Source organism: Lepus europaeus, chromosome 10 (assembly GCF_033115175.1).
Source record: "Lepus europaeus isolate LE1 chromosome 10, mLepTim1.pri, whole genome shotgun sequence".
Lineage (NCBI taxonomy): Eukaryota > Metazoa > Chordata > Mammalia > Lagomorpha > Leporidae > Lepus > Lepus europaeus.
In genome coordinates this window covers 114,680,024-114,702,273 of record NC_084836.1, presented here as the reverse complement: position 1 = coordinate 114,702,273, position 22,250 = coordinate 114,680,024, and the positions used below count along the sequence as shown (strand labels likewise).

Sequence of the window (22,250 nt, the reverse complement as noted above, 5' to 3'; positions counted from 1 at the left end):
CTCCCCGCCCGCCCTCCGGCCCACATTTTCCGTTTCGGCAGGAGCTGCGGGGCCCGGGGTCTGCAGGGGTGCGGCCGGCCGAGCCCTGGGGACCTCGGAGGGGCGGGGCGGAGGGGCGGGCGGGGGCGGGGCGCGGGCGGGGCGCAGGGGGTTACCTGGGGGCGCGCATCCCCGCCGCGCAGCCCCGCGCCGCCGCCGGGCCGAAGCTGCCATGCCCTGGGCGGTGCTCCTCGGCCTGCTGGCCGCGCTGTCGCTGCTGCTGCTGCTGCTGGGCCGCCGGCGCGCGCGGTGAGTGCCCCGCCCGGGGCCCCCATCCCGCGGAGGGGGCCGTGCGGGCTGCCCTGCCTGCGAGGCCCAGGAGGGGAAGGGGCGGCGCGGGAGGCGAGGGGCAGAGGTCGGTGCCCTTGGATGGGGAGCGGGTGCGGGGACGGCGCGCGCGACCGTCAGTCTTCAGTCGGGGCGGCACCTACCCAGTCGGGGTCGAGCCTCTGCGGTGGCCTTGCCGCCCACCCCATTTCACAGGCTGGAGAGTGGAGGCCGAAGTCGGCGGAGGCCCTGGGTGCGGGATTCCTGCGCGAGGTAGAGCCACGTGGCTCATCCTCCGGCTGGGAGGCAGAGAGCAGCAGGTCTTTGGTAAACAGGTTTTTAAACATAACTTGGAATTGTGCGAGGAGTAACTGACTTTATTCGAATTCAAACAAATACGTGTCCTGTTGGGGTTAAGAGAAAGGCTCTCCAGATGGGTCCTAGCCCTCCTCTCTTCCCCGGCCTTCCTGTGCCTCGGTGTGGATGGAACTTTCCATATTACATATATATATGTGTATATATATATATATATATATATGTATATGTATACTTTATTTTAGATTACTTTGGGATTTACGGAAAAGTTGCAGAGTTGGTATAAAGAGTTCCTGAATTCCTCTCGCCCCCTCCCCTGGTTGTTAACGTCCCGGAGCGCTGTGGCGTGCTTGTCACGCGTGGGAGCAGCCTGTCCATTATGGTAGCGGGACCTCGAACTTTTTTGGGATTTCATCAGTTTCCCATCAATATCTTTTTTCTGCTCCAGGAGCCGATCCAGGCTTCCCACACTCTGTTCTGTCCCCCCAGCTGTTTTTAAAATTACTCTTAGATCCTAGACAGGGGCCTGTGGATAACAGAGGGAGAGAGAGAGGGACGGAGGGGGGGGGGGAGAAAGAGAGAGAACATTCGCGTGTCTGTAATTTCTGGACACATTGGGAACCTTGTCGTTTCTAAACACCGTGTCAGCTGAGTTTGCAGACAGTAAGCTCACTGTGCGGTTCCACAACCGCCACACGGCTTTTCGGTGACATTTAAAACCGTGCGTCCTATCATTTGCTCCAAGAGAAGGAAGGCAGCCAGGAGTGTGTCCCACGAGGGAGCGGGCGATCTCTCTGAGGCTGTCGGCCGTCCTGGATGCTCCGCAGGGGGACACGTGCCAGGTCTCGGTTCTGATGGCTGTGCCCGGGTCTGCATGGGGCTCTCTGGGGTGGCAGCCCGCACACCGGGTACGTCGCAAGCTCCTCTGTCCCCCTTTTGCTGTTGCCCCTGTTGCTGCCTGTCCGGCTGTTTCCAGTGTTCCTGCTGTTTCCCGCGGGGTGCGATGGGCTGTACCTTTGTCGGGTGGGTGGGGGCAGGCTGGGTTAATGTCATTTTGGCTACTTGGCGCTGTCAGTCTGGGGACTCAAGTGAGTGCCTTGGGAGGGTCAGCAGGTGGCTGTTGGGACAACTGTGGCCTGGGAGGGGCTTCTGCCAACTCGGGGGACTCCATGGGGACCCCACTGTGGGCTCCTAACCTCAGCTTCTTCCCCAGCTCCGCTGGGGCCTCTGTGCAGGGTTTCACGGAGGAGGAAGCAAAGGCTTAGGAAAGCCAAACAGTTCGCTCAGCGTCTGCTGGACTCAAACTCTGGGCTTCAAGAGCTGTTTTTGTTTCAAGATTTATTTATTCAAAAGATGGATGGGGGCGCAGGAGGAGAGAGAGAGAAATCTTTCATCTTCTGGTTCACGCCCCAAAATGGCCATAACAGCCAGAGCTAGGCCAAAGCTAAGGAGCCTGGAGCTCCATCCGGGTCTCCCACGTGGATGGCAGGGACCCAAGCATGTGGGCCATCCTCCGTTGCTTTCCCAGCTGCATTAGTAGGGAGCTGGATCGAAGTGGAGCAGCCGGGACTTGAACCTGCGCTCCAGTATGGGACGCCGGCATCACAGGTGGTGATGTGGCCCCAGTAAGAATTTGTAATTTGCAGAGAAAGTGAATCCTCACTCTTCACACACATTGCACTGATGATCTAAACACTCAAAAGTCATAGGACCATTTGGTGTTCGACAGGAAGAGATTCCAGGCAAGCAGAAGGTTGTCAAGGAAAGATGAACAATCGTGTTGGAGAGAGGCGGGTGGCGCCCGTGCCCTGTGCACTCGGATCCAGGGTTTGGGTGGAGACAAGCGAGGATTCCCCCTCCAGGACTCAGTCCTTTCCCCTGACCACGCCTGCGGTGAGGTCGTGGCTTCCAGCAGCGTGGCCGGGTTGAAAAGCTTAAGTGACTTTCCCAAGGTCACGCAGGAATTATCCCACACATAGCCAGTTCTGCAGCTCCGGCTGTCCCAGCAGAACACACTGCTTCCCTCCAACATTAAAAACGTGAATGTTGTTAAGCTAAGAAAAAGGTCGCCTCTACAGGAAGGGAGAGGGGACACTCGTCTGAGAGCCTCCGTGTTCCCAAATGGTGACCTGACAGTCGTTACCACTGCCTTCAAAGTCAAGAGGTCTTGTTTCACTTCTGGGTGTGACAGAGTGTTTGTTGAAAAAGCCCTGGTTCTTCCTGTCATTCAGTCCCTAGTCCAAACCCAAGATTCTGCAGTTACAGCAACTTTCCCAGGCCAGTTCTGCAACCGAGTGTTTTCTCCGGGGCGAGGGTGGTGGGCTGACCTCGGGGCCACGGAAGTAACACTGGTCGAATGTAAGCTAGAAGCGTTCTTCTCGCTTCCTGGGCCTCCGTTTCCCTATCTGTGCTCAGAGGTGGCCCACGGAGCTGGTTTCTTGGCTGAGTGCCTCTCTCTTCCTCACTGGGCGTGAGTGGCAGGTGCAGGGGGCACTGACAGAGGTACCCTGGGTGGAGGCCCCTTTCCCGGGGGCCAGAGTCCAAAGTGGCAGCGAGTAAGAGTTCCTGGGGCTCCAGGACTGGGGTGGACCCCTGCCTGGCACTGTGACTCCGTCTCACTGGGACAGGCTCTAAGCAGAGGTTGCTGATAGCTGGCCACAGCAGGCTTCAGCCCTGGCTGGGCTTGGTCTGTGCCACACAGGACAAGGGCAGAAAGCTGGGGGATCCCGCGTACAGGAATTTCCGGCTTCTTCTAGCCCTCTCTAAACCTTGCCGCAGTCCCCTCTGTCACAGGAAGGGAGAGACCCAGGCTGGCGCCGCGGGCGGTGAAGGAATTCGCCAGCAGTCAGAAACAGGGAGTGGAGTGAGAGTCATTAAAATCCCGTGCCAGGGAGCAGCAGGTGAGCAGGCCGGCGGGACGCTGCTGCTGCCAGGAGGATTCTAATCCAGGACACAGATGTCGGGGGCGTGGGAAAGCCTGCAGCCCCTCAGTCCATGGTGGGCGGATCCCCGGAGGCCCTGGGGAAGGATGGGGAGAGTGGGCCGGGCAGGAGCTCAGGAGGCCCCAGCACAGACCCCGTGTGCCAGCAGCGCTGAGTGATGCCCACCTCTGCTCCACACCGGGCTGCAGGTGCTTAGCCTGCGTTGGCTCCCTTAGCTCTCAGCAACTCTGGGAGGCCCCTACTGCTCACTGAGCACCGACTGTGTACAGGGTTCCTTTATCTACGGGTCAGGCCCTGCATCCCGGCAGGGACATGGGCTGATACCCCGTCTCTGCCTCCCACCCTGGGTCCGCACAGTGGGTGGTGGGAGGGAGACAGGGCAGGTGGCAGGGCTGGCTGTGCTGTCTGTGAGTGAGGAACGGGTGCTTGTTAGAGGAACCCACGCCCTGGGACTAAACCCTCATGGGCTGGTGACAGCTGGAGCTGGGGATGGGAGGGTCAAGCCCTCGGCTGGCAGAGCCCCAGGTCAGTGAGAGTGCCGGCTAGAAATAGAGCCTCCCTCTCCCGCTGGCCCCAGCTCAGTCTCCTTGGAATGTGGGAGGGGGGGAGCTGTGAGCCACATCGGGGGCAGGCGCCTGGCTCCCAGCTTCCTGCCTTTGTTGGCGCCTCCTCAGGACTCTTGTGGGGAAAGAGGAAAGCTGCCAGAAATAACACCCACTCCTGGGGGTGAAGGGCAGGGAAAGGAAGCCCCTCCCCAGCCAAGGCTGGTGGCAGGCCCCACTGTAGCCCCTCCGAAGTCCCGCTGGCTCTGTTCCCCCACCTGCCAAGCGTGGATGGAATGCATCCACCTGGGGAGACTTAGGGTCGGGGCAGCGTCCGGAGCTGCCTGGATTAGAAACCCCGAAAGGCAAAGGACTCCACCCCCACCCCCCGCAATGCCCCAGTTTCGGCCATTGTGCAGTGGGCCTGGGAGGTCACTGCTTAGGGCGGTGCCTCCCGCACAGTCAGGGCTCCCTAGGTGTCGGCCATCACTGCCAACAAGGGAACATTTGGAAAATGCCAGCAGAGTGCCAGATGTGTAGTTGGCGCTCGATACATGGCACCCAGGAGCTCATGGGTACAGCCTCCCAGCTGCTCGGGGCCAGGTACCCTGTGAAGTGCTCGGCCACCCCCTCCGTCCCCGCTGCAGCCCGGCGCAGACAGGAAACTGAAGCATGGAGAGACGAGTCACACAGCCGTAACCACCAGGCCCTCCCGCCTCTTAGGCAGAAATCGCTGCTCCCTGCCCAGCCTCCGGGGCTCTGGTCGGGGCTGACCGGAGCCTGGCGCCCCCTGGCACGCAGGCTGTCCCCTTCCCACACCGCCGCTGCCACGCTCTGCCGGTAGGACAGGTGGCGCCTCCAGGAGACGCCGCCTTAGCTCCAGGAGATGAAGCCAAGGAGGAGCCCTGGCAGCTCTCCTCCAGAGCCTCCTCTTCGAGCCCAGGGCTCGGCGGCAGCCTGGGAACTGGCGGCTGCAGCCCGGCCGTCCTCTCTCAGCCTGGCCTCACCACCTGCCCTCGCTCCTGCTGGTCCGGAGCGGGAGGTAGGGGGGGAGGGGGAGAGAAGGAGGAAGAGAAGTTAGTCCTGGCTTGCTGGGGGTGTGGCCTCTGCTCCCCCTCCAAGTAACTGCTCTGTTGATGTTCCCAGCGGCCCCCGACCCCCTTCTCCAAACTCGCCCCTCCCTGTCTCACATCACCCTCCAGTTTGCTTTGGTGAGCTAGAGTTCACATACCAAAGAGTTCACTCTTCTTGGGCCAGCGTTAAGCTACTGCCTGCAATGCCGGCATCCCATATGGACTCTGCTTTGTGTCCCGGCTGCCCCACTGCCAACCCAGCTCCCTACTAATGCACCTGGGAAGGCAGTGGAAGACGGCCCAAGTGCCTGGGCCCCTGCCACCCCCGTGGGAGACCCGGATGGAATTCCAGGCTCCTGATTTCAACCTCAGTCACGGCAGGCATGTGGGGAGTGAACCAGTGGGTGGAAGATCTCTCTGTGTCTCTCCCTCTCTCTCCATAACTTTGCCTTTCAAATCAATCAATCTTTTTTTTTTTTAAATTAACTGTTTTAGAGCGTGCAGTGCAGTAGTTTTTTTAATATATTCACAGGGTTGTGCAACCATCACCACTCTCATTCCAGAATATTTTCATCACTCTAAAAAGGAGTTCTGTACCAGGGGCACTCCCTGTCCATCACCCCCCCCCCCCCCCTTGCATCTGCTCACCCCCTCCCTCCTGGCCGTTCTGTACGACAGAAACACGCGCCCTGCGTCTGGCTTCCATCACTTGGCTTCCTGTTCTGAGGTTCGGGCGTCTGGGACTCAGCGTTCATTCATGTTTATGAGCAAGTGCTCCTCCGTGGTGTGGAGGTACCGCACCCTGCGTCCCCGTCCCTCGGGGGCGGGCCCGGGGTTAGTCTTCCTTCCAGCTCCCGCCGCGGCTGCTGCGTGTTTGCGATTCTTTGGCATGGGTGCCGGCTCGGGTTGGAACCCCAGGCTGCTCTTAGAGCTGCGGCCACCCTGGCTCCCGTGGAAGCTGCCGGCAGTGCCCGGGCTCCCGCTGCTCCACATCCTTGCCAACACGCTTTGCTTTTCTCTGTTCCGAATTGTCGCCATTGCTGTGGCCACCCTGGTGGGTGCCTCAGCGCCTCATTGTGGTTTCCATTTGCATTTTCCCAGGGACTGATGGCTGGAGCATCTCCTTGTGGGCTTCCTGGCCATTCGTGTCTCTGCTTTGGAGATCCTTCGTGTGTCTTTAACTTGGGATGTTCGCTCAGTGTTGAGCTGGGTCTCCTCTGTGCTTCCTCATCGTGGTTCTCACTCGACAGGGTTTTGCTTTGTTTGCTCTTTTTGAATTCAAAATTTATTAATTTATTTGAAAGGCAGGGTTACAGAGAGGTAGGGGGAGAGAGAGAGAGAGCGAGAGAGCGAGATTCCATCTGCTGGTTCATGTAGAAGCTGAAGCCAGGAGCCAGAAGCTTCATCTAGGTCTCCCACGGGGGTGCAGGGGCCCAAGCCTGGGGCCATCCCCTGTTGCTTTCCAAGGCACATCAGCAGGGAGCTGAATCAGAAGTGGAGCAGCCGCAACTTAAGCTGGTGCCCGTAAGGGATGCTGGAGATGCAGGCGGCTTAACCTGCTGTGTCACAGCGCCGACCCCTTTCTGCTTTGCTGTCTGTCTTCTCTCCCACGTGGGCAGCCGTATGGGTCTTAGGGTGGGTGCTTGGGGCTTAAGTCGCTACTTGGGACCCCCAGAATGACTGGTCCAAATCCCATCCTGGCTACCCCACTTCTGATCCAGCTTCCTGCCAGTGTACACGCAGGGAAGTAGCAGGTGATGGCTCAGATACTTGGGCCCCTGTCACCCACGCGGGAGACCCGGATGGAGTTGCTGGCCCAGCCCGGCCCAGCCCTGGCTGTTGGGTATTTGGCAATGAACCAGCAGATGAAAGACTTTGTCTCTCTGCATTCCAAATAAAATGAGAATAAAGGTTTTTTAAAAAGATTTATTTATTTATTTGAAAGACAGAGTTACAGAGGGCGAGAGAGAGAGAGAGAGAGAGAGAGAGAGAGGTTTTCCATCCTCTGGTTCACTCCTCAAATGGCCGCAATGGCTGGAGCTGGGCTGGTCCAAAGTCAGGAGCCAGGAGCTTCCTCCAGGTCTCCCACATGGGTGCAGGGGCCCAAGCACTTGGGCCATCTTCCACTGCTTTCCCAGGCCACAGCAGGGAGCTGGATCGGAAGTGGAGCAACCAGGACTCAAACCGGTGCCGATATGGGATGCCGGCTCTGCAGGCGGCGGCTTTACCCACTAGGCCACAGCGCCAGCCCCCAAAATAAAGTTTTTAAAAATCCAGGGTCTTACCTTGGATTTAGGGACCTCCAGGGGGTCCACCGTGGGCACCAGCCCTGCAAAATTATGAGGCCCGTTTTATGGTTCCTGCCGCAGCTCTCATTGGCACACAGCCCCTCCCTCACTGGCACACAGCCCCTCCCTCATTGGCACACAGCCCCTCCCTCGTTGGCACACAGCCCCTCCTCCTCGTTGGGTGCTTGCTGCTCTGTAACAAGCCAGCACCCAGCAGGACTCCCTCCCTCCCCACCCGCGGCTCTCTGCCCAAAGGCCTCCTCCCACCAGGGGCTTTGTCCATGGCCTCCCCCGCCCCGCCCGATGGCATGGTGACGGGGCGTGGCTTCCGCAGGCGACCCGGGGAGCCTCCTCTGGACCTGGGCAGCATTCCCTGGTTGGGCCATGCCCTGGAGTTCGGGAAGGATGCGGCCGGCTTCCTGGCGAGGATGAAGCAGAAACACGGGGACATCTTCACGGTATGTGCGGCCTGGGGAGAGGGGGGGCGCGGGAGGGGCAGGAGCAGCTGGGCGCGCCCTGGGGAAGCCACGCCTTCCCGGCCCCTCCTTCCCGCGCTCCAGCCAGGGTCCTCTGCACCCCTCTTCCGCTGGACCTCCCGCGCTTGTCCGGCGTCCCCTCCCTTCCACGTCCACCGTCTCTTCCTGGCTCAAGCTGTGCGTGCAGTGCCTGTCCAGCACTGGGACCTCCGTTTTGCACATCCCCGTCCATCCCACCTGCCCAGCACCCGTCTACCCCTCCAACAGCCACCCCGCTGCCTCTGTGTGCAGTGACTACCCAGCATCCTCAGCGTTCCTTCACGTCTTCCGTGTCCGTCACCCTCCATCCTGACCCAACATCCGCCTGTTCACCGGTGAACCATCTCCTATCCCTCTGTCCGCACAGACCCAATGAGCCCTTCCCCCTCCTGCGCCCTGCGTCCACCCAACCTTTATCCGTATTTTCGCTCTCTACCGATTTCATTCTTCCGTTTGTCCACCTGTATTTCTGTCCGTCTGTTCCTCAGATGGACACTCGTCTGCTGATGTCTGCCCACCCCACTTACATGTACATCTCCGTCTGTGCATCCCTTCAACATCCAAACGCCATCACCCACCCGCCCACGGATACGCGGACCCCCATGAATCTGCCGCCTCCCGTGCACCCAGGTGCCTCCTGCAGTTGACTTGCCCAGTACCCACTCGGCGCTCTGCCATCCACGTGCCCAACGCCCCTTCACACGCTGGTGTCCTCACAACTCCGTCACCCATTCATCTCTCTTTGCATCCAACGTAGATTCACTGGTCTAGCTTTCCACTTCTCCATGCATCTAACCTTCTGCCCACAAGCGTTTACCCGGTAGCCAATTTCCTCCCTCCCCCCTCCCTTCCCCCCTCCTTTCCTCCCTCCCCCCTCTCCCCTCCCTCCCCCCTTCCCTCCCTCTTTCCTTCCCTCCCTCCCCCTTCCTCCCTTTCCCTCTTATCTTCCTCCTTCCCCTCCTTCCCCCTTCCTCCCCTTCTCTCTCATCCTCCCTCCCCCCTCCTTTCTTCTCCCTCCCTCCCTCCCTCTTCCTCTCATCCATCCACCCATCTACCTTCCGTCCGCTGATACTCACCTACCCAACACTGTGCTCTCATCCGTCCGTCCGTCCGTCCATCCGTCTGCTGCCTCCTGCAGCCAGGTTCTGTCCCGGCTGCTGGAGATACAACAGTAACTGGATGACCATAGTGGGGCCTGTGGGAGCTCCAGTCCCGGCTTTGCCACTCCTCGGCCGTGGGGTCGTCCTCGAAGCTCTGATGGGTGAGCGGTGTGGTCCCTGCTTGCCTGGCCACCGGGAGCGCTGTTGTCCTTGGTGACGTTCCTCTCTCCGTCCCGCAGGTGCTGCTGGGGGGCAGGTACGTCACGGTCCTCCTAGACCCGCACTCCTACGACACCGTGGTGTGGGAGTCGCGCGCCAAGCTGGACTTCCACGCCTACGCCCTCTTCCTCATGGAGCGGATTTTCGATGTGCAGCTGCCCCACTACAGCCCCAGCGATGAGAAGGCCAGGATGAGGCCGTGAGTGCTGGGATGGCACCGGGGATGGGGCTCCGGCCCTGGGGGCTCCTGCTCACCTCCACAGCAAACCACACGGAAACCCCCCAACACCCAGGAACATCCCTGGTTTCAGTACGAGCAGATGGATGAGTTTCAGTATGCGTGGACACGGGTGCAGATCCCAGCTCCGCCACTCCCAGCTTTGTGGCTCTGGGCCTCTGTTTCCCCATCTGTGGGATGAAGGAGGACAGCTGGAGATGGCCTCAGGGCCAGGCGCCAGGCGTCCTCTGTCAGCCTTCCCGGCTCTGGCGGTGGGTATCAGCCAGCCCCGTCCCGCCGCCAGGGGCTACCCTCGGCCAGCAGCCCCTGAATTGTAAGGGATAATCTGTCAGCGGGGAGAAGTGAGGACTGGCGGGCGCTTGGCGCAGCCCTGAGGCCCTACCCCGGACACCGCGCCTGCATCAGGAGCCAGGGTTCCAGCCTCCACTCCGCTTCCTGCTGCTGTGCTGGGGCGGGGGCAGCGGGAGACCACCCACCTGGGGACCTGGGAGTTCTGGGGCTCAGCCTGGCTCAGCCCCGCTGCTGCAGGCGTTTGGGGAGCGAATGGAAGAGCTCCCTCCTCCTCTGTCTCTCCCTTTCTCTCTCTGTAACTCCGCCTTTCAAATAAATATTTTTCCTAAAAGTGACTTAAAAAGGCGGAGACGTGTGAGTACATTCGCTGCGCGTCATTCAGCAGAGGCTGACTGCGGCACCGCCCGCCACCTCCTGAGCTGCCCTGGCCAGGTGTCTGACAGCGCACTTGCTTTGCTTTTCAAAGATTTATTTCCTTATTTGAAAGGCAGAGTGAGAGAGAGGGGGGGGGGGAGGGAGGGAGGGAGGGAGGGAGGGAGGGAGGGAGAGATCTTCCGTCTGCTGGCTCATTCCCCAAATGGCCACAATGGCCAGGGCTGGGCTGGGCCGGGCAGAAGCCAGGAGCCTGGGACTCCATCCTGGTCCCCCACATGGGTGGCAGGGACTAAGCACTCGGGCCATCCTCCCCTGCGTTCCCAGGTGCATTGCAGGGAGCTGGATTGGAAGTAGAGCAGCTATAACTGGAACCTGTGCTCCAATATGGCTGCTGGCATCACAAGGCGACAGCTTAACCCGCTGTGCCGCCGCGCCAGGCCCGACAGGCACTTTCAGACCCGAGTATGGGCCTCAAGGGATGGGCACTTATTTCCTTAGTCTGCAGAAGCGGAAGCTGAGGCCCCCTGCTGTGAGTGACAGGGCTGGGAACGGACCCCACAGCCCCTTCCCCTCTGCCTGAGACCCTGGGACCTGGGGCCAGGAGGAATAGCCTCCAGGAGCCAGGATGGAGATGTCCATGCTGGCCCGCGTGTCGGGAACCTCTCTTGCAGGACGGTGAAAGCCAAGGCCAGCACTGTGGGGCGAACACCGATGGGCGCTGATGGCTCGGCTGCCCTTGGCCGGTGGGTCAGTGGCCAGCAGTGTTTCTGAGCCTGAACATCCTGGCGTCCTCCATCCCAGGGGAACCCTGGGGTCCCTTTAACAACAGGAGTCCCCAGTTCACTGCCTCCCCCTTCCCCCCACCCCCAGGGAGGATCTGCGTGTCCTCCAGAATTTCTGGAACTTGGTCACGTGCCAGCGTGAGGGTTTCTGGACATTTTGAACTCTGTTGTCTCCAGTGAGGACTGGTGCGTGGGGTGGCGTAAGCAAAGTGGCTGGGCCAGGGTCAGTCCCGGCGGCTGGGCCGGGGTCAGTCCCAGTGGCTGGGCCGGGGTCAGTCCCGGCGGCTGGGCCGGGGTCAGTCCCAGTGGCTGGGCCGGGGTCAGCACCCAATGCCTGCCCCCGTTTTTGGAGCGCTTGCAATGTGCGAAGCCCCTCACACACGTGATTTCATGTGGACCATGGCTCTTATTTTTCCAACAACATGTGGCTTGGACATCCCAAAGCCCGTATTACCTGGAAGTTCATGCACCCGTCCGCGGGATTTCCTCAGCAAGTGTCCAAGCCTCCAGGGATTTATGGTCTACAGGGACCCAGCCTACTCCCAAACAGCAGGTAGGGACAGAGAGCTGGAGCGCCTGGCTGGTGCAGTCCACTGTTCTTGCTGCCGCCACTAGGTGGCGCTGTTGACCACTGGCTGTGCACCACCCTGTGATGCTCCGGTCCCTTGCTGGCCTCCCTCCCTGCCCAGGAGGGGGAGGCTTTAGATGCCCCCCTTCCCTTTCCCTCCCTCCCTCCCTCCGTGCCTCCTTCCTTCCTTCCTTTAGAGCTATTTATTTGTTTGAATGGCAGAGTTACAGAGAGGCAGAGGCAGAAAGAGGGAGAGAAGAAGGGGGAGGGGTCTTCCATCTGCTGGTTCATGCCCCAGATGGCCACAACGGCTGGAGCTGAGCTGATCCAAAGTCAGGAGCCAGGAGCTTCTTCCGGGTCTCCCATGCGGGTGCAGGGGCCCAAGGACTTGGGCCATCTACCACTGCTTTCCTAGGCCATAGCAGAGAGCTGGATGGGAAATGGAGCAGCCAGGACTCGAACTGGCGCCCATATGGGATGCTGGCACTGCAGGTGGCGGCTTTACCCGCGAAGCCACAGCACCAGCCCATACCTCCTTCCCTTTCTTGTTTTCTTATCACTGCCTTAGTCCTGGCCCGTAGCACGGAGGCTCAGCACAGGCAGGCGGCTAGCTCCCACCACGCCCTCTCCCAGCCTGGTTCTCTCCCGGCTCCGGTCCATGTGATGATGAGGTCACCCTCTTCCTCATGTTGCATTCACCCAGGGTCTGTCTGCTTAGCCACTCCCCACTATGCTCCAGGTGGAGGGCGGGGCAGGCCCCCCCCCCTTCCTTGCCTGCCCAGGGAGGCGCCGCTGACCCCTGCGCCGAGTCTGCCTGTGGGCAGCTCCCTCTCGCTCCCTGAGCAAGTCCCTTCCCTCTTGGATCCTGGGTTTGTCCGTTTGTGAAATGAGCATCGCAAGGGCAACAGTGGTCGCTTGGGCCTCTCAGAGGGGGGAAGGAGATCATACATGGAGCACAGCCACCGTACCCGTGCACGGCTGGCGGCATCCGCCTGGTCGGGCAGGCCTCCCCAGCCCCGCAGCGCCGCAGGGCGGGTACTTCCCTCTGGAAGCCGAGCTCTCACACCCCGTCCCCGCCAGGACGCTCCTGCACAGAGACCTGCAGGCGCTCACCGAGGCCATGGACGCCAACCTCCGCACCGTCCTGCTGGGTGACACTGCGGCCGCGGACGGCAGCTGGCACGAGACGGGCCTGCTTGAGTTCGCCTACGGCGCCCTGCTCAGGTGAGGCCCTCGGCCCCGCGCGCTCCGGACCTGGGCCGGCCACCAGTAGCGGGGCCAAGGCTGCAGTGCTTAGGCCTCCCTGGCCGCTTGAGCCGCCATGAGCTGCTAGGGAGACACCTGCGGACAAGGCTCGGGCCACCCAGTAGGGGGAGCAGCAGGGAGCAGAGACCACCCTGTCTCAGACCACACAAACCGGGAGACCAACCTAAGACCTCACCCCGGTCAGAGCAGCTTGGACTAGGGATGGACTGTCCCACCTGCAGTGCAGCAGGAAGCAGGAAGCGGGCAGACGGAAGTCCACGCTCACAGAGCCGGCCCCAGGGGGGACCCGGAGAGTGACAAGCTGACCACGGAGGGCCAGCCTTAGGGGCTGTTCCAGCCAGACGGATGGGGGAGGCCCAATTGCGCCAGGACCCTGGGCAGAGCAAATGGCAGGTGCAGAGGCCCACAGTGGAAGGAGGCTTGGCAAGAGGCCAGAGTCGGGGTGGGGCTGGGGTGGGGGGAGGCAAGAGGCCGGCGTGGCCAGAGCAGAGAGTCAAGATGGGGGGTGGGATGAGGGGAGGCGGACAGAGGAGCCGGCAGAACCAGCCCGGTGGGCAGAGCCTCGAGGCCATGGAAGGCTTTGCGGTTTATTCTAAGCAAGATGGGGCGACTTTAGGGCTAGCCAGGGGCAGGACACACCTCCCCCCAAGTTTTCAAGCTCCCTCTGGCCGCAGGTGGAGAACAGACCCTCAGTGGGGGTGACAGGGGAGGGGAGGTGGGAGGACCCAGGAGACAGAAAAGGGGCGGGTGGAGCTGGGACCTGGAAGATTGGGCTGGGGTGTGGCGTGGAAGGCAGGTGCAGCCCAAGGGACCACTTCCTGGCCTTGGGCGGTGCCGTGAGCGGAGCAGGATTTCATCAGAGACCAAGGGGACAGGACAGCTCCCCTCCGGCAGCAGTTTCAGAGCCCGGGGCAGCCGAGTGCCGGCACCTGCAGGTGTGCGGGTACACGTGTGACACGTGTGTGTCAGACGTGGAGACTGTGCGTTCTCAATGCTCACGAGAGCTCCGGAGCTGGTTCTTTACATACCCATTTGACAGATGAGAAAACTGAGACCCGGAGCAGCGAGTCATTGGCCCAGGGCTCCCTGTTGGGGCCAGGGCAGGGCTGGCTCGAGTCTGCACGTCCAGCCATGACGACATGATGGCCGTTCCCTCGGTTCGCGCTGAGGCCATGCAGACACGGGCGGGGGCTGTCACTCCACTTGTCCTGGTAGCATGGGGCAGAGAGGGGCAGCCCGGACCACCCACCCGTCATCTCCCGCCCCCGGCTGCGGCCGCCTCATGCGCCTGTGAGGACCCAATGGGAGTCAGGGGTGGCGCAGGTGCAGCACCGGGGCGTCAGGCTGATACCTGCTGACCCGCACCCGTGTCTGTGGGGCCTGGGCCGGCTTGGCAGCCCCCGCCTTCGGCGCTGGGTGAGCAGGACGCAGGGGCGCAGGCGCACGCAGCCCAGCCCAGGGCGCGGCTTAGCCTTCCAGGCCTTGCCTTGCAGGCCCCGGCTCCCGGGAGCCCCAGGTCCGCTCCGCTGCTGCCCACCGGCCCCTTGCCGCCCAGGGGCGCGGTTGCCGCCTCTCCGCGTTTCCTGCGGGTGCCGGGCGCCGCCTGCGGGCCACGCGCGATCCGTGGAGCCCAGGGGCCTTCCCTCCCACGGTGCGGAGCCGCGTGGCCCCGGAGCCTTATTGGTCGGTTTTTCCTTGGCTGCTTCTCGGCAGAAACCTGTACGGGGAAGGGGGAAGGGGGCCCCGCGCTAGGAAGAGCAGCCGCGGGCGGGGCGGCAGAGCTGGGGGCGTGGCTGATGACGGGGGCGTGCCTACGTGCACGGGGCGTGGCTGTACGTGGGTGTGGCCGAGTGAGTGGCTCTGCGCAGGGGCGTGGCCCTGTTGGGGGCGTGGCTGTGTGAGCGGGGCGGGGCGGGGGCGGGGCGTGGTCGTGTGCGGGGCGGGGCGCGCCTGAGAGGAGTGGGCGGCAGGGTTCAGTGTGGGTCCCCAGGGTCTGGGTGTCGGTTCGGTTCAGGCTTTGTAAGGCGCCGTCCGCCAGGGCAACCCCTGGTGCACTGAAGCTGGCTCAGGGGCTGCAGCCACGGTGGCTGCTGCGGGGGGTGGGGAGCCGGGGAGGGGTCCCCTCGGGCCGGGCTGGGGTGGGGGGAGACCCCCGAGGAGCCGCGTCTGCCAGCTCTGTGAGGGCCGGGGCTTCTCTGTGAGGTGAGCAGGCTGAGCTCCCCGACACTGTGGTGTGTGCGGGGCGCTGAGGGGAGGCGGGGTTCAGGGCTGGGGCCTGGAGGGCTCTGACTGCCCAGCCGTTCTCTCTAAGCTCCGAGTTCTTGGGGTGATGGCTCGACCACCCACGCGCCCCTGGTCCACACGCCTTTGGCCTCCAGATCCTCAGTCCACCGGCCCTGTGGTCCACTCGCCCTTGGCCTCCAGAACCTTGGTCCACCGGTCCCTGGTCCACCCACCCTTGGCCTCCGGACCCTCAGTCCACCGGCCCTGTGGTCCACCGGTCCCTGGTCCACCCACCCTTGGACTAAGGACCCTCAGTCCACTGGCACCGCAGCCCACTTGTCCTTGGCCTCAGTCCACTGGCCCCTGGTCCACACACCCTTGGCCTCCAGACCCTCAGTCCACTGTCCCTGCAGCCCACTCACCCTTGGCCTCCAGACCATCAGTCCACCGGCCCCTGGTCCACGCGCCCTTGGCCTCTGGACCCTCGGTCCTCCGGCCTTGCAGCCCACTTGCCCTCCATTCCCCTGCACAGCATCCAGCCTGGTTCGTCCGCCTCCCTGGCTGCCACCCGCTCCTTCATGCGGGAAGGTGCACTGAGGGCCAGCGTGGGGACCGGACGGGCCTCCCTGAGCCCCACCCCCCGTTCCTGCCTCCTCCCTCTCCCGACTCCTGGGAGCTCCCTGATTGGGGAGGTGGGGGGCAATGGGTGGGGGTACAGCTCCTGTGGACTCTCTGGGGAGGCCCTGCCCCTCCCAACACCTGCAGTTTCCCTCCCTAGATCGAGGCCAGTGGGGCTGGCCCCGGGCTGGGCTTCTGGGGCATTGAGAAGTGTTGACCGTGTTTCCTCTGAGCACTCCTGTGCCTGCCCTGCATGGCGGAGCCGCTGACCACGCCCAGGCCACCCAGCTCCAGCACCGATGACGACACTGAAGTCTGACCAGGCCGCGGGTGCTGCCCCAGCCCCGGGCCTTTGCACAGGCTGTGCCCTGTGCCTGAACACCTCCCCCCACCCCTGCTCATGCTGAGGGGCTCAGCCCAGACCCCGTCTCCTCCAGGAGGCTGACCTGAGTCCCTCTGAGAGACAGGTGTCTCCTGTCCCGGTCAGTGCCCCTTGCACACTCAGCCCCAGCCGCCCCAGCCTTCTCACTGCTCTTCAGAGCCTCGCGCTCCTTAACGAAGGCCTTAACATCGGAAGACGACGGGGCTGGCGTTGTGGCACGGTGGGTTAAGCCGCAGCCTGCAACGCTGCATCCCATAGCACAGTGCTGGTTTGAGTCCCGCCTTCCCGCTCAAGCCTGGGAAGGCAGCAGTTGATGGCTGCCAGCCATTGTGTTTCCAAGGCTGTGTCTCAGCCACTTGCTGTTGGCTCTGCCTCGACCCCTCCCTCTTCCCCCCAGCTTTGACCCCTCCCTTGTCATGCATCTGACATCATGCCACCCACCCCAGTCCTGATGTCTGTGCCACTCGGCCCCAGCTGACACCTTGCTCCCGCAACCCAGTTCTCTTGTCCGTCTCCCTCCTGCTGACTGCCCGTGCCCAGAACAGCCCTTGGCATCTGCGGGAATAATGGCAGGTGGTCCTCGGGGGAATGAATGAAGAAGCGCTTAGGCCCTCGTGAGGGTCTGGCTGTGTCCAAGGGGGACTCTGATCTTCTGATGCTGTCCCCAGGGCCGGCTACCTTACTCTGTACGGAGTTGAGGCGTCGCCACACACCCAGCAGAGCCAGGCGCAGGACCGTGTCCACTCGGCCGACGTCTTCCACACCTTCCGCCAGCTCGACCTGCTGCTCCCCAAACTGGCTCGCGGCACCCTGTCGGCAGGTGGGCACCCAGCAGGGCCCTGGGGCTGGCGGGGCTGACGGAAGGACCCGGGGGAAGGAGTAGAGGCGACACTGGAGGGAGGACCCACCTGATGCCCTGGGATGAAGGAAGATCCCCACCCCTAGGGAAACGGGACTTAGAGTGGGGCTGGGTCCTGGATGGAGCAGCCCAGTGGAGTGGGACGTGAGAACCGTGTGTGTGTGTGTGTGTGTGTGCGTGCAGACACACAGCAGCATTTTTTTTTTTTAACCTCACCACATAGCTGTACACTCTCCTTGGTTAATAAAAAGCTCTTAGGGATATTAGCTTGTGCAATTAGACAAGAGAAATCAATTACAGAGGTAAGAATGGGTGAAGAAATAAAACCATCCCTGTTTGTAGATGATCAGATACTGTACCTGGCAAACCCCAGAAAATCAATAATAAAAGGAACTCAAGCAATTAAAGAGGCCACAGAGTAGGAGGAACTGTAATTAGTGTACCAATGTAGCTCTCTTCCCAGCCCTTGGGAGGGGTTGCTGGTGTTTGGTAAGCCATCCTGTTCCATTGCTTCTTTGCCCTTTTCTGTTGCTGTTATTGCATTGTACTTGTATCTCTTCTGCCACCTGCTGAGTTTATTTCTCTCTGACAGTTCCCTGGAAGAGAGAGGGTCAAAGGCCACACACGGATTTTCTGTTGGCCTTTGCCCCTGAGTGATCCCTACGCCTCCCCAAACCAGAGCAGTCTGCGTGCCGCACCAGATGGTACCCGTCTTTCTGTTTGCTTGCCAATCTGATGGGCAGAGGCTGGCGACTTAACTGTTATGATGTACAACCTCGTCAACACACTCCCAGCCTCTAAATCCTTGCCAACCCGACGGGAAGCAGGGGGCCTCGGCTTTCCATGGCTCTCGCCGACTGCAGTAGTGGAACCGCCCTGCTTTCAGTAGCCGTTTACATTTCCTCCTTGTGAGCTGTCTGTCCCTGTCCCTGTCATCCTTCTAGAGACAACTCAGTATCTTAAGGAGTCCTGCCCTCCTTGCTGGAAGGTTGGTTTGACTGTGCCCATTTTGCTGATAAGTAAACCGAGACTCAGAGAGGTGAAGCCATTTGTCATAGACACATCTGGCAGGTGGCAGAGCCGGCCGAACAGAAAACTTTGGAAAATCCTGTGCATGTAACACACCTGCTGTGTCCCAGCGCTGACTGCTTCTCTAGGGAAGATCGGGTTTCTCGGTTAGCCTTTCCTGGGTTCAGATGCCCCAGGGGAGCCTCCATCCTCCTGGGAGCCCCCTCACTTCCCCCACTCCCTCCCCATCCCGTAGGTATAGGATGCCTGTGATTCCCAGTATGGGCAGCAGGTGGCGATGTCGAGGGACAGAGTTTTAGTTTCTTGGGGTCGGCAGCCTAGTGACCAAGTTGGCCACGTTGGGCCAAGCTGGGCTGCATCTTTGGAAGCGGAATCCGGCAGAACCTAATGAAATGGAGAACACACGTTCCTCAGATCGCACCCTTGCATTCCCAGGCTGTTGGCCGGCTCGTGTGAGCAGGTACACAGAGGTACTCGGTGTCTCGTTGCTGGTAATAGCAGTGCTAGAAGAGACTTAAATGGCCACCAGGAGGGATTATCAGACACATTGTGCTTCCATATAAAGGCAAACTATGCGGCTGAGAAACAGAATGGAATGTGCTGGATGGGACGACATCCGAGCTGGGACAGAGCAAGGTGCAGACTGCGTCTTAACCCCGCCGGCCACGTGGTTGTACACTGTGGGGGGTGGATGGGCTTTTGCCTTGGGAAGGTTGGGGCGGGTGGAGAGAAGCCTACTTCTGACAGTGTTTTCCATTGGAACTCTTACAGCTTCTTTTCCTTATCGACCGTGTGCACGCGTTGTTGATTCCTCCTCCGTTTTAGAAACCACAAATATATTTTCAAGAGAATGGGCCCTCTGCGGGCCTTAGACCATTGAGCCTGGCGCTTCTCAGAAAGCGGGGAGCGGGTTGGGGGGGCAGTTAACCAGATCTCCACCCCGCGGTAGGCGTGGGGCCTCTTTCTGGGCGTCTCATTTGATTGTTGTTTAGAGGAAGAGGCATTTTTTTTTTTAAGATTTATTTATTTATTTGAAAGAGTTACAAAGGGCGGGGGAGAGAGAGGGAGAGAGAGGTCTTCCATCTGCTGGTTCACTCCCCAGTTGGCCGCAACAGCCAGAGCTGTGCCCATCTGAAGCCAGGAGCCAGGAGCTTCTTCCAGGTTCCCCATGCGGATGCAGGGGCCCAAGGACCTGGGCCATCTTCACTGCTTTCCCAGGCCATAGCAGAGAGCGGGATCGGAAGAGGAGCAGCCGGGACTTGAACTGGCACCCATATGGGATGCCGGCACTGCAGGCCGGGGCTTTAACCCGCTGTGCTGCAGCGCCGGCCCTGAAGAGGCATTCTTATATCGGGATCTGATGCAAGACTCTGCTGCATTTTGAAGATGAAACAGAGCAGGTGTCGAGTGTGGCAGCTGTCGTTGGGCCACCTGCTCGCTGTATCAGAGTTTGAGTCTCAGCTCCGCTGCTGATTCCAGCTTCCTGCTAACGCGCAGCCGTGGAGGGAGCGAATGGTGGCACCGGTCCCTGGGCCCCTGCCACCACTGGGAGACCCAGGTTGAGCTCCAGACTCCCGGCTTCAGCCTGGCCCAACCCGGGTTGTGGGCATTTGAGGAGTAACCAGTAGATGGAAGATCTCTCTCCACCTATCTCTGTCTTTCAAACAAAAGCAAAAATAAGTATACAAATTTTTGGGAAAAGGTCAATCTTATTTAAAAAGGTAAAGCACAAGATTTTATGTCTTTAAATTTTTATTTATTCAAGTTATTTGAAATGCAAAGGAACAAAGACATAAGAGACAGAGACAAAGCACCCCTGGCTGCTGGTTCACTTCTCACAACAGTCAGGGCGGGGCCAGACAAAGCCAGGAGCCTGCAACTCAATCAAGGTATTCTACATGGGAGGCAGGGACTCAGCTACTTGAGCCCTCGCCTGCTGCCTCCCAGGGTGCAGGGCAGGGAGCTGAATGGAGGGCAGAGCCGCCCAGGGTGCAGGGCAGGGAGCTGAATCGAGCGTAGATCCGGGTGTTGAACCCAGGCACTCCGATGTGGGCTGTGTTAACTGCTGCACCAGGTGCCGCCCCAGCATGACTTTAAAGACCCATGTCTACGGGGGTCTAAAGCGATTTCCAAGGAAGAACTGGGAGTCCTCAAACCTAGACCCTGTCTGACGGAGGGGAGACTGGGGGCCAGCGATGGGCAAGGCTCAGCCAAGCCCATGCAGCATGGTGGGGAGGGGTCTGCTCCCCTCTCCTGGTCGCCTCCTGTACGCAGAGCTGAAGTGACAAGTGGTCCTGCGTGGTGTTAGTCGTCCCGGGAAGCTGTGTGTACAGCAGTGCTCACGGTTGCAATGTGAGGTCAGACCTCCGGGGATGCCTGGGGCCTCCTCACCTCTGGACACCTGCAGGCGCCCAGAACTGCGCCAGCTGAGGTGGCTTCCACATTGCTGCACCTGCAGGTGCTGATTGTAAACTGACTCAGAGAGAGTACCTCCTCTGGTTCACTCCCCAAGTGTCCACAGTGACTGGGGCTGGGCCGGGCTGACCCTGCCCCATGGGCCGTCACCTGCTGCCTTCCAGGGTGCGTCTCAGCAGGACGCTGGAATCGAGCAGAACACGGCTGGAGCCCAGGCACTCCTGTGTGGATGCAGGCTTCCCAGGGGCCATCTTAACCCCCATGCAAACGCCTGCCCCCGTTAGGGCTGCCTGAGGCGTCTCTCAGTCTGATCTGGGGGTCACACCTGGAAGGGGGGTGTTGTCTGCGTTCATTGTTTCTTTCTCTGCTACGTTAAGAAACCACAGTCATCGAATGCATATTTGTTGAGCACCTGTTATGGGTCCAGAACTGGGGACAGAGAGGTCAACAAAACAGACAAGGCGCCTGCTGTCAGGGGCCAGGGCCCCAGCTCCTTTCTGCTGGATGGGACATAGTAAGTAGGTTTGCATCTAAAGGACTCACTGTTGGAATTCCCAGCCAGCGGGGCCTGGAACCATGGCCTCTCAGCCACAGAGGCTGGCACTCCCGTGGAGTGACAGCCAAAGCACCCCTGACTTCAAGGTCAGGGTTAGGTGGCTGCAGGCTGGGGTTGGATCTAAGACTTTGTCTCTGCAGGGGATAAGGACCTCGCGTGCAGCGTCAAAAGTCGCCTGTGGAAGCTGCTGTCCCCCACCAGGCTCGCCACCCGAGCCCACCGGAGCAGCTGGCTGGAGAGCTACCTGCTGCACCTGCAGGAGATGGGTGTGTCAGAGGAGATGCAGGCTCGGGCCCTGGTGCTGCAGCTCTGGGCCACGCAGGTGGGCACGGGTGTGCAGTGGGAGTGTGTGGGCATGGGTGTGCTATCAGGCACATGTGTGAACAGACATGTGTACACGGGCAGGTGTGCCCGTGACTGGCGTGTGTGTGTACGTGTTGATGGGGAGGTGAGATGGCTGTGTGCGCCCCACCCCAGCACCATCTATCCCAGGAACACCATCATTTGTTCACTAGGCTTTGTTTTCCATTTGGAGTAATGTCAGTGTCGAAGTCCACTCTCGGCTCCCCCGGGGTCTGCGGTTGTAAACATTTGCTGCCGTTAGCTTCCCCCCTGCCTCCTGCGGGGGGATTTTGTGGAATCACCAGGGATCCGTAGCAGGCTCCCCTGCTCTTTATGTTCCGTCTCTTCTGTGGGCGTCTCCCAGGAGCGAGAACGTCCCCTTTTGCGACCACAGGGCAAGAATCAATATCAGGATAATTAACCCACATTCACAGCCGTCACTCCACTTTGCCATTTGTCCCAGTAAGGTCCTCTTGTGGCCCGTCTGGGCTCAGCCTACTGCCCAGGGTCACGTGTTGCATCTACTCATTGAGCCTCTTCCGCTCGCTTCAAGCTGGCACAGTTCTGTGCCCGTCATTGTCTTTTCCGACTTGGACGCTTCGAGATGCACAGACTGTGGCTCAGGAGGCGCTGAGGAGTTCCGCTGAGGACTTGGCCTGGGCCGCAAAGGCCCTGTTTTGCGTTGCTCGCGCTTCAGCCGTGGAATCGGGGCGGCCTGGAGGGGAGCAGACAGGAGGGGGTGGAGGTGCTGATGTGCAGGATGGAAAACGGGGCTGTGAGCAGAGAGACCCTGGGGTCAGCTCTAGCCAGGGGCCAGGAGGCCTCTCTGAGCTGGACCTGGGGAGCTGGGGGAGATGTGGGGACAGAGCAAAGGCCAGGGGGTGGACGGAGCATGCCAGGTGGGAGTGTGACTGGAGCTGAGCGAGTGTCTAGACCGGGTTCCCATCACGGAGGACCTGCGGTTTCCTCTGGGGGAGGCAGGAACCTGGGGCAAGTCCTGAGCCGA

The 22,250-nt window shown here is 60.8% G+C and overlaps 1 protein-coding gene across 4 annotated transcripts in view; it reads left to right on the top strand.

Annotated features, from left to right (window-relative positions):
* Positions 1–200: 200 nt before the first annotated feature.
* Positions 201–22,250, top strand: part of PTGIS (prostaglandin I2 synthase) — a 36,528-nt gene continuing 14,478 nt past the window's right edge. The window contains exons 1-6 of one of the 4 annotated variants that reach the window (XM_062204338.1): positions 201–288; positions 7,801–7,924; positions 9,321–9,499; positions 12,635–12,778; positions 16,712–16,863; positions 21,043–21,224. In XM_062204338.1, coding sequence (XP_062060322.1) covers positions 212–288; positions 7,801–7,924; positions 9,321–9,499; positions 12,635–12,778; positions 16,712–16,863; positions 21,043–21,224 — 858 coding nt within the window. In that variant the 5' untranslated portion in view covers positions 201–211. Of the gene's footprint in view, positions 289–492; positions 634–5,920; positions 5,971–7,800; positions 7,925–9,320; positions 9,500–12,634; positions 12,779–16,711; positions 16,864–21,042; positions 21,225–22,250 lie in introns of those variants that run through there. The other 3 variants (XM_062204341.1, XM_062204339.1, XM_062204340.1) reach the window with 3 other exon arrangements.